Source organism: Echinops telfairi, unplaced genomic scaffold, assembly GCF_000313985.2.
Source record: "Echinops telfairi isolate 266 unplaced genomic scaffold, ASM31398v2 ScPeMD7_60;HRSCAF=208, whole genome shotgun sequence".
NCBI lineage: Eukaryota > Metazoa > Chordata > Mammalia > Afrosoricida > Tenrecidae > Echinops > Echinops telfairi.
The window spans coordinates 41845873-41857794 of record NW_022103958.1 but is presented as its reverse complement, the minus strand read 5'-3'; the positions used below and the strand labels follow the sequence as shown (position 1 = coordinate 41857794).

The 11922-nt window shown below is 40.4% G+C and overlaps 1 protein-coding gene across 2 annotated transcripts in view; it reads right to left on the bottom strand.

Annotated features, from left to right (window-relative positions):
• Positions 1-1794: 1794 nt before the first annotated feature.
• The window catches only part of RNF141 (ring finger protein 141), a 35427-nt gene continuing 25299 nt past the window's right edge, over positions 1795-11922 (bottom strand). For both annotated transcript variants that reach the window (XM_004711536.2, XM_045290892.1), the window contains exons 5-6: positions 9605-9712; positions 1795-2677 (exon numbers count right to left, since the gene is read on the bottom strand). In XM_004711536.2, coding sequence (XP_004711593.1) covers positions 2527-2677; positions 9605-9712 — 259 coding nt within the window. In that variant the 3' untranslated portion in view covers positions 1795-2526. The remainder of the gene's footprint in view (positions 2678-9604; positions 9713-11922) is intronic.

Genomic DNA, 11922 nt, shown 5'->3' with positions numbered 1-11922 from the left:
GGAGGGGAAAAATGAGGACCTAATGTCGGGGGTTTAAATGGAGAGAAAATGTTTTGAGAAACGATGTACAAATGCGCTTTACACAACTGATGTGTGTATGGATTGGGATAACAGTTGTATGAGCCCCTAATAAAATGTTAAAAAAAAAAGTCACAGTATGTCTTAGAATTGGTTTATTTGATAATATTTAGTTATCATGGTATGTAAAGTTCATATAATATATAAGGAAACATTAATAAAATGGTGTTTATAGAATAGGGTACTGTGTATGTATGCATGTGAACTTTTATGTAAGGCTTTATTTGGGGAGGGGAGCAAGGTTCTACTCTGAAATAAAGTGTGAAAACCACAAATCAGCTGTTTCTACGGTAGCAATGTCTAAGAATGAGAGAAAGGGCCTGCTGTCTGAGGCCACATATCGGACACCGCGGTCTTCGGCCGTCCTGCGTACTCGGCCATTTGGGACTTGGCCACCACTCTCGTCACGCAGGCCCACAGGTTGGGTCATCAGTCTTTTGGGAGCACACACAAGCCATCCTCTGTCAGACTTCATTCCTAGAAATAAGCTTACTGAACTTGTGTGCCTGTTAAAAATCACATGATCCCCAATTCTGTCATCAATAAGCAGCAATTTGAAATTATGTACCTTAGTACTTAGCAAAAATAGTAATACTTACAAATGACCAATAACGGGTCAGAAAACTTTCCTGGAAATATTAAAATAACTTTAAAAGGAGATGTTGGTTTTATTATATGCTGCAATGTTAATGTCTAATATAAAGCAAAAATTTTGCCAAACAACATTTTTTAAAAACTGGTTGATACATATTCTCAACCAATTTATACTCTATTATTACCATAAACATTCAGAGTATTTCAAAGGAAGTACAATGAAACAGTATGAAAGCCAAATTATTGCCTAATTTTCAAAGGTGCCTTATATATACGGTGAAAACTTTGTATCTTTTTTTTTCATTCTTAGTCTAAGAAACTTGAACCTTAGAAAGTTGTCTTCAAGTGAATAAAAGCACCAAAAACTAATATTGAAAGATTAATATTGAAATCGAACATTTAAGATATGTGATGAAGTAAACTGTTCTGAAACTGCAGGAAGTGTGGGCATTGTCAAAACCAATCCAGAGTAGATTCCTGAGTTAGTTAATTGTGCCAGCCTGGCCGATAATCACATGTGGGTCTGGATGAAAGGTGGAGGGATAAATGGGTGGTGAGCCTCGCCTTTCTAGTTCTCGGGTCTCTTGTTTTGTGATGGTTGTATCGGGTGCAGCTGCCTTAGCAGTTCCCTGCTTCAGCTTGCAAGAGTGACTTCCTACAAGACATCCCCAAGGAGAAGCCGCATGGATTTATCCCAATGCAGCCCTGGGTGCTGGAGCAGCCGTGTGGAGACCCTTGCCAGTGCTGAGATGCTTACACGTTCACGGACTCGGCTTTCCTCCTGCAGTCGGCATCATTGCCTCTGTTTTGTGAGGTGGAGGACTTTGTGGACTGGTGTTGGGTATGGGTTAATGTTGGACTTGTGGGCTTGGGCAGCATTGGGTTGGGATGTTTTCGTGATGCACATTTTCTTTGCATAAAACTCTCTCTTATATGTGAGTTGCCATGGATTTGTTTCTCCAAAGTACCTAGACTAATACAATTCCCAATTGTGGGAAAGTATTTCCAGAATAGCCAAGATTCCCAAGCAGAACTCCATCTACAAAGCATGGTCATTGCCCAACTTTCTAATCCTCATTTAAATCAGATAACAGGGCGAAAAGAAAAGGAGGAAACCACAACTAAACCCAAATACTTTTAGTTTTAAAATATGTAGTTCAAAACACATGGCTAACGTTATGAAATAATTGTGGATTATTTCAAGTAAAAATATTACAGGAGCAATACTTAGACACAAGGGGGTGTACATACACCGTAGATTCCAGCACAAAGACCAGAGTTAAGTAGTAACATGCACTTGGATGTGTTCTACATTTTCAGTCAATAAAAAAATATTAAAACATTTTTCAGATGGTTACCTCTTTTTAAATATTTCAATGTCTATTTCAAACCTAACTAAAAATATTCCAGAACACTCCTGCCCTGAAAAATTAAGTAGTGTATCGGAATCTTCTGGAAATGTTGATGTAACCTTGGCAAAGGATTCATGAAGCAATTAACCGTATCTACTCGAGTATAAGCTGAGTTTCTCAGCACATTTTTAATGCAGCCTTTGTGGTAAAATTAGGTGCCTCGGCGGATATTTGGGCCGGCTTATATTCGAGTATATATGGTAGTTCTAATACATATTAGAACACATTAAGAAATAGTAAAATATAGTCTCAAACAGTAGCAAAATTCAGTTTACCACTAATGGAAGACATGGAAAGTTTTATCAAAAGAAATGGGACATCAGAATACCAAAAATAAGGGAAAATAGTTTTTCTGTGTCCGTGCCACAACAGCCCTGAATTCTTCTCACTTGGTCAAAGCGCTCACAGCCCACAGTCCCAACAGGAGACCTTCATCCAAAGGTCACGGCTGATGGGGCTGGCCTGCGTCGTCAGCCATGTTAAGAATATAGTTAGCCATATCATCTTCAGTGGGTGCATCTGACACCACCCAAGATTCATTTGCACCAGTCATCTGTAGGCGACAGATAGGACAATTCCTGTGCCGATCACTCCTATTAAATCAAATAAAGAATGTAGTTTAAGTTATTTTTCCTTCCCCTTAAAAAAAATGTGTTTACTTGGAAAACAATACCCACACATGGCTCTTAGCTATCTAGTGCTGCGGTAACAAAAAGAGTATGCATAGGCACTTTAACAGGCTAGCTCGTCTTCTAAGGAGGCTAGAAATCTAAGTTCAGGGTGCTGGCCAGAGGGGAAGCGTTTCTGTCGGCTCTAGGGGATATCCTTGTCTCTTTTGAGCTTCTGCTTCCAGATGAGCTTCCTGTGGCTTGGCATTTCTCTTCCCCACTGCTGCTTGTCTCACTCGTTTGTTTAATCTCTTTTATTATCTCAGAAGGATGTAGAGTCACAGGGACTTGAGGTTCAGGACCATGGTCTTGGGGGACATGCAGGCCTAACAGGCATAACATAGTTCACAAAGACAATGCATCCTATCTACGGTGCAACTGTTGCTCTTTCAATGGCCAGAGGAAGGAGGAGTAGAGAAACTCAAAGACACATGGGGACAATTAGTCTACAGGGACATCAGCTTCCATCACCAGGAGTAGATGGTACCCAGCTGTCACTGCCAATTGCTCTAAAGAGAGCACATGGAGAAAAGGTGGAACAAAACTCAAAATCTTAATAAGAAAAGACTAGGCTTATCAGTTGGAGCGAGACTGGGAGACCCTGAGACTGTGGCTCTCACTCACTGTTTGGGCCGGGTCGGACCATGCAGCCCCTCCCCCCAGCCTCTCAGAAAGACAGGTGATCAGCTGGACTTGGCAGCATTCCGAGGAGCTTATCTCTCTGGGTAGGTCCACACAGCCCCTGGCCCCCGCCTCTCAAGACTAGAGCTGGACTGGGAAGGACTCAGACTGCAGCTGCATACCCGGAAGCCTCCCTTCTCCTTACGGGTGCAAGCACCAGCAGCTCTCTTCACCTCATTTGCATAGTTCCCTGACCCACATCCTACAAATATCCCAATGCCCCACAGACAGGCGTGATTTCCCTGACCTTACTTGGTGGGTCTCAAGGTGCTCCTGTCCCCCTCTCTGTTCTCCCTTCCCTCCCGGGAGCTCTTGCCCTACCCTAAGAGAGCCGCTCTTAACCTCACCTTCCCTGTCAATCCTACCTCCGGTCAGTGTCTCAATGTTGACCTCTCAGTCACCACTCCTCAGGTCTGGATATGAGCTCACCCTCATGGTTCAATTTCAGCCAAACAATACACAGTTTTGGAAAGAAAACGATAACACTGGGGAGGTTTGGACATTTAAAAAAATAACCAATCACATGGGCAGCATTTAATAAGGTCAAAGTTCAGAGGGTTAGGAAAGGAGGAGGAAGGGAAGTGGAAACAGGAGGACATGGGAAAAGCAATAGTATATTGAGGGATTGCAACTGAAGCTGTGAATCAGAATGTGTATGATTTTTGAGTATAAAACTATGGTGTGTTCTGTAAACGGCTACCTATCTCACAATAAACAGTTAAAAAAAACCTTGAAAAATCTGTAATATCTTTTAATAAAAATTATAAGAAAACTGATTCAAAAAAATACACCCTATGCTAATCCCACTTCATTAACATAACAAACACAATTTATTCCCAAATGGAATTATAGCTAAAAGCATAAAGGTTGGGATTTACAACACAATGGCGTTGGTGATGGGGAGCAGCCCACAATTCAACTTATGATAATAGCTTTTAAGAGTATACTTACATGTATATAAAAATGAATACACAAAAGTAAATCTCTCCTTTCTATAACCAAACTTCAATTCTCTTTTCCAGAAGCAACCACCATTACTAGTTCCTTACATATGCTTCCAGAGATCGACTAAGCATGACTAAGACTCACACACACACACACACACACACACACTGTCCTTTTCTCCTGTCAATATGTACTGTAGAACACATTAAAACTGTGTATCTTTTGAACACAATAACCCACCGTGTAGACATGCTGTGATTTATTTAACTATCCCTCCCAAAGGAGATTTAGCGTAATCCCCAGGCTTCTTTCTCAACCCTACCAGTTTTCCTGTCACTACAATGTTGCTATTAACATCTTTGTACACCCAGACGGGTTGTTCTCTTTTCCAATCAAAATTCCTGGAGCATCCTCAGTGAAAATCCCTTCTCCATCATGAAGGATTTGGTATGTTTTTTCTGATTCCTTAAATGGAAGCCATTGGTCCAGGAACCTCTTGTCAGTGGCAAGGCAATACAGCAACAGGGAAAGAAAGATGTTAGTCACTTTTTAAAAGTAATCTCTAATACAGCTTAGTCCTAAGGCCCCATGATGCTGAATCAAAAGCTTACAGCTCTAATAAAAATATGGTTCATAAGCAGTAAGAGGAGTTCTTAAAGATAATGTAAAATATGGAGTCATTTAAAAAGAGGAGCTGATCCCAAGGGCTCAATGGAAAGTAAATGTCTAGAAAAGAACAATGGAATATACGTACGAATATGTCGGATACAACTGATGTATGGATTGTAACACGAGTTGTAAGAGGCCCTGATAAAATGATTATTTAAAAAAATTGAGTCATTTAAGATTTAAAATAAAGGATCATCTTTACCTGCAGAATGATTTCTCTGATAGGGAAAGAACTCATATATGATCAATGAAGATTATGTTTTTCAAAAGGGATTTTTTTCTCATCAAAGAGTGTTTTGGAAAATTCAAAAATATATTTGAGCTAAGATATATCATACAGTGCAAAAAGTTTTCTCTTTACCTCTAAGGGAAATCAGGGAAACTACAGTGTGTAAATTAACAATTGCTGTTTGGCTTTTGTGCAAAATTTTAGAAATTTCCCAAAACTAACTGTGAAAGCTTGCTTATTCAGGCTGATTTCTGGTACTTCAGAGATATTTGATCAGATGCTGTTCTGTGCACAAATGTCACAATTTACAAATAAATTACTGACTTCTGTTTCTGGCCAATCTGAAATAACTAAAACACTGAAAAAAAGTGTACGGGGCAATGGTTTTCCACACTGGACATCAGGCCACAAAGGGCAGTGATCCCTGAGTGAGGGGAACAAAACAGGCAGGCTCTGTCTGCAATGGGCGCCCCTGACTGCCTGACTGCCTGGAGTGTCCAGGCACAGTCAGCAGGGGGCCTAAATGAAGCCTGACAGACTGAGTCTAGAGATTGTGGATTCACAAGAGTTCCCAGGGCAGAGGACTGGAGACGGGACTGCAGCTCTGGAGATCTGTGGAAGGTCCCACTGTGAAGAAGCTACTCAAGGACGAGGAGAGAATCACCCAAGAGGACGAGCAGGAATAGTCAGCAAAAGTCCACAGGGCCCGAGAACACTGCTCATTCCCACCAGCCAGCCTGCCAGCCTCCTAATTCAGAGGGCCTGGTGTGGAGGACTATGAATGGCCATGACTCAGTAGTGTGGAATAATTAGCCCTAAACTAAACACTGCTCAGTCCCACGAAACAAATCATAAAAATATGAGCCAAAAGGATCAAATTGTTTCCAAGTAACTATGTTCCAAAACAAAGCTCAAGAAAACTTATTTATAGAAGTACAAAAATACCCAGCACCCCAAAAGGTCAAATTCACAATACCTGGCATCCAATCAAAGATTGCCAGGCATACAAAGAAGCAGGAGAATGTGACCCATGATGAAGACAAAAAGAATTAATCATCAACCCAGAACAGACACAGATGTTACAATTAGTAGATAAGAAAATAATTATTGTAACTGTCTTCTACACACTTAAACAACTAGAGGAAAGAACACATAATAATTAGAGACACAGAAGAGATTTAAAAACCGCAAGTCAAACTTACAGAGGGGAGATCCGTAGCACCAGAGAGGAGTAATACATTGGGGAGATTCATGATAAGTCAGATGTTGCAGAAGAAAACCTTAGTGAACTCTGATAAATAGCAACATTAACTATCTAAATGGAACATTGAAAACAAGAAAGAAAGAAAGAAACGAGCAAAAAATTATGAGGAGGAAAACAGCATCAGGGAGCACTGTGGGACAATTTCAAGTAGCCTAACAGATATGGAATTCGAGTCCCAAAAGGAGAGTGAAGAGGATGGAATATATATATATTTGGGAAGATAACGGCTGAAAATTGCTTAAATTTGAGGACTCTGTCAACCTACCAATCCAAGAAACGCATGGAGCCCAAGCATAAGCAACCTAAGCAAACCACTCCAAGGCACAACACAATCAAAAAGAAAATACTATCTTGAAAGTAGTGAGTGCAAAACAAACAATCCACACATCTATAGTGGAAAAAAGGTAAGAATAACAGCATTTTTTCCCATAGGGAGCAATGCAAATATCACTTAAGTATGGAAAGGAAGAAAAAAAACCTGTCTAGGTTGTAGCTCAAAAACTCACTGCCACTGAGTCATGAGTGAACCTAGTGACTGATACAGGCTCACAGTGAACCTATGGTACAGGGTGGAACTGTGCCTGTCAGTTTCCGAAACAAAACTCTTTTTTCCCCCCAAAAGTTTTACTGGTATATAATTCACATCCGATATAATTCCAAGACTAAACCTTTTACTTGAGTAGAAAGCCCGTCTTTCTCCCTTGGAACAGCTGGTGGTTTCTAACTGCTGACCTTGTGGTTAACAGCCCAATGTGTAAACACTCCACCATATGTAGCAAAAGTATCTTTGGAAACGATGTTTAGAAATTTAAGAAAATCTTACAGAATCTGCAAAAAAGCTACCAAAACTACTGAGTTAAGCAAAGTTGTAGGATATAAAATCAATACACAGAAATCTATTTTATTTCTAAATACTAGCAACAAACCATACATTTAAATTAAAAATACTATGTAGCATCAAATAAAAACATGAAATATTAGGGATAAATCTAAAGAAAGCCACGCAACACTGAAAATTACAAACTGTTGGTGAAATTACAGAACATTTCAATACCTACAGACACAATGTGCAGATGGCCCATCAGACTTGATATTATTAAGAAGTCAACTTTCCTCTCAAATTGATCTATTTACATTGCAACCAAAACCTCTGCAGGCAGTTTGCACTACTCACAGAGCAAAAAATTAAGACAACTTAAATGCCCATCACTGGAAGAATGGACAAACTTTGGTAGTTAGCCACAGTGGAATATTATGCAATACTAAAAAATAATGATGAATCTGTGAAACACCTCATAACATAAATGAGCCTAGAGGACATTATGCTGAGTGAAATCACTCAGTCACACAAAAAAAACCCAAATTGTATGAGACCACTACTGTAAAATGTCAAAAAAAAAAATCTGAAAGATCAAGAACAAGGTGTCACACACACACACAATCTTTGATGGTTCCAGGGTGGGATGGGGAGAAAGGTTAAGTCACTGCGAGAGGGTAGTCACGTGTTAATTTGAGCGGAGGAGAAGGCAATATGCAATAAAGTGGAGGTTGGCAAATGAAATGATACAAGACACTGGGCGCAGACCCAGAGTTAAAGGCAATAGAAGTAAATTCTATTATGTATACAATCCAACTTTAAGCCAAATAACAGACCCATAAAGTGAACAATATCCTCAGACTGAGCAATTACACTAGACCCAAAGGGCACACCTGCCCAAAATCAACTCACAAAAGGCATGAAGGGGCAAGAAGATGCACAAGTGGAAAGGGCCCAGAGAGGCAGTGGGAAGAGCGTGGTTACATTGTGGAGATTGTCGACCAATGTCACCAACAAAATGTCTATCAAGTGTTGAATGGGAAATTAATTTCCTCTGTAAATGTCGTTCAAACCACAATAAAAAGTATGAAACAAAACAAAAAATGTGTAAGTCACTATTGTATACGTCTATAGTGCTTTTTGCACTGTCGTGATGCTTTTATAATGCTTTTAAATATCTAGGTATATGTAATTTGCTTATAATGTGTAAAAACAATTTCTGAACTTAGAAATAGATTCTAACCATAAACTATCACCAAAAAACGCCCCAAACCCTGCCATCGAATCAATGCTGACTTATACTGATCCTATAGGAGAAGGTAGAATTGCTCCCTGTGAATTCCCAAGACTGTAACTCTTCATGGTAGTAGAAAGCCCTGTCTTTCTCCCACAGAGTGGCTGGTGGTTTTGAACTGCTGACCTTGAGGATTGTAGTCCAACACGCAACCATTATACCACCAGGGCTCCAAACCATTAACTATAAGCCATTAGAAGGTTGTTCTAACTTTGAAAATAGGTAACAGACGTATGTAGCATAGGCCGCAAATAACATTCTGAAAATTAGGCTGTGCATCTGTATTCTGTGATAAGAGTGTAACATCAATCTTATTTCTATAAATTAACAAGACATAAATGCCACTAAAAACAATTTCCATAAGTTTTCATTTGGTCTTGGAATAGGTAGTAAATAAGAATATAGATGTCATATAAAAACTTCCTAAATGTCAATAAAACGTGACATAAGTTAACAAATCATAAATATGTCAACAATTCTTTAACTGGCAGTAAAACATACCAATTATAGTTGCACATGACAGTTCAGAGGTTGGTCGTTTTGGGGTGAAGACGGAAGCAAAGGTCTCCCTGTCTCCCTGAAGATCGGGATGCCTGCTGGTATATTATTCACCATACCCAACCTCAGATGTTAGCTCTGGGGACCTGCTCCAAGTTCCTGGTCAACTGGCAAGTCTCTTCCTTAGACCACTTGTTCAAGATAAAAGTCTGAAGTCCAACGATTTGGACCTTAACATTTAAACCAACAAGGTACTTGTTGGTTTACAAATACTCCAATGCTAAATGAACGTCTTGAGGTCTATCTTACTTGTGTGCCTTCCCTTGGCTACCTGGCAGCAAATGAGCTTTAGAGATGACCTGCCTGAGTGTTTCTTTATCTGGTCTTCAGCTAAAATGATCCAAGCCGCTACGTATTTGCCTTTTGCTTCGCCCAGAAGGCAGCAGACAACTTACCACTTATCAATGCACTTCTGACAGAAGCTGTGAGTGCAGGGCAGGATGAGGTCTGATCGGCCATCCATGCAGATACAGCACTCTTCCTCGTCAGTCAGCTGCTTCACCCTGCAATGTGGAAAGGAGCTGGGGCACTGCACTCTTTGCTGTCACCATGTTTTACACTTGCCTTTTGTTATCTTAAAAACATGATAAAACAGCCACTAGGTGACAGAACAAAGCATGGTATTACGCATATGCAAAATCCGACTGCAAGTGAAGGGTCTTTTGGGGGGCAGTATACAAATTAGAGAAAAAGTAGTATGGGATCCATTTCATAAAGAAATACATATGGACAAACACTGGGAATATATTGGTCTTCCTGAAAATAGCAGCCCATTTTAATCTTTCTGAACTTGCATAAAATGCGGGGAAAAGGAAGTGGGTGTTAACAAACCCAGGGACAAGGGAACAACAAGTGGTGGTGAGGAGGGTGTAGGAGGCCTAATAGGGCTTGATCAAAGGCAATGTAACCGAGAGGAATTACTGAAACCCAAATGAAGGCTGAGCATGAGAGTGGGACAAGAGGAAAGTAAAAGGAAATAGAGGAAGAACTATGAGGCAAATGGCATTTATAGAGGTCTAAATACAAGTACATACATATGTAAATATATTTATATATTTGATGGGGGAGTAGATCTATGTATATATATTTATAGACTTAGTATTAAGATAGTAGATGGACATTGGGCCTCCACTCAAGTACTCTCTCAATGCAAGAACACTTTGCTCTATTAAACTGGCATTCCACGATGCTCACCTTCCCTACACCATTGCTGAAGACAAAGCGGGTGTATAAGTAGATGTAGTAAAGAAAGCTGATGGTTCCTGGCTATCAAAAGATATAGCTTCTGGGGTCTTAAAGGCTTGAAGATAAACAAGCAGCCATCTAGCTAAGAAGCAAGAAAGCCCACATGGAAGAAGCATACCAGCTTATGTGATCATGAGGTGTCAATGGGATCAGGTATCAGGCATCAAAAACCAAAACATCATATCATTGTGAATGAGGGAGGGTGCAGAGTGGAGACCCAAAGCTCATCTGTAGGCAATTGGACATCCCCTTACAGAAGGGTCGCGGAGAGGAGATGAGCCAGACAGAGTGCAGTGTAGCAACAATGAAACATACAACTTTCTTCTCGTTCTTAAATGCTTACTCCCCACTCCATTATCATGATCCCATTTCTACCTTACAAATCCGGCTAGACCAGAGCATGTACATGGGTACAGATAATAGCTGGAAACATATAAGAGAATAATAATTTATAAATTATCAAGGGTTTATGAGGGAGAAAGGGTGGAGGAGGGAGGAGGAAAATCAGAAGCTGTACCAAGGGTTTAAGTAGAAAGAAAATGTTTTGAAAATGATGATGGCAACAAATGTACAAATGTGCTTGGCACAACGGATGGATGGATGGATTGTGCTAAGAGTTGTATGAACCCCAATAAAATGATTTAAAAAAAGAATGCAACAAACCAGATGGTTGCTTCTTCACCTGGTAGGACTCTATATTACAATGTAGGAGGTCCATACAGCACTGACAGTGATAAGGGACGGGCAAACCAAAGAACTGCTTAGCCTGAAGGACCAGGAGTGCTTGGAAATACAGAGAAGATTGAAAACTGAGTCTCTCTTCTCAAAGAGCCCTCTCATCTCCTTGGAAATGATGGTAGTGGAGCCTTCTCTTCCAGCCCCAGCGGGAGTGCCCCTCACACTCTGCACCTCTTCTCCCTTCCTGGGTGGCCTGGTGAGTTTGGTGAGCTTTAACCTCGGGCAGGAACTCAGCTCAAAGCAGCATCTATCTCCTCTGCTCATAAAACCACTGTTGTCTCAATTAAAGCACTCAGATGCTACCTTTTAATTGCTATTTAGTGGTTGCTCTCTCCATAAACTGTAAGCTTTTTGAATCTAGGGGCTTTGTCTCCTCAGCAGTGCTTGCTGAAGTGATCTCAATTTTCTTTCCTTTAGGCTTTTCTGTATTTATTCAGGTTTTCTTCATTGAGCATGTATACTTTTGTAATTATTAAAAAAAAATCAAACACCGGAATGTTCTAAGCTTCTTTTTTTTTCCCTAAGCTTCTTAAAGGTAGAACTATTTCTTGCTTTTTATTTTCTTTACCCCATGCTGCTTCTATAGTCCTGCATAATGCCTCACTGAGAGAGCTCATTAAAGATCTGCTTTGGTGTTTCTGGGTGGAGCCACAGCTAGATGGCAGACCCAGCTGGCATGCCACGGACTTAGGTAGTTGGGTCTCAGTGCGATGAGCATGTTCTCGGGGGG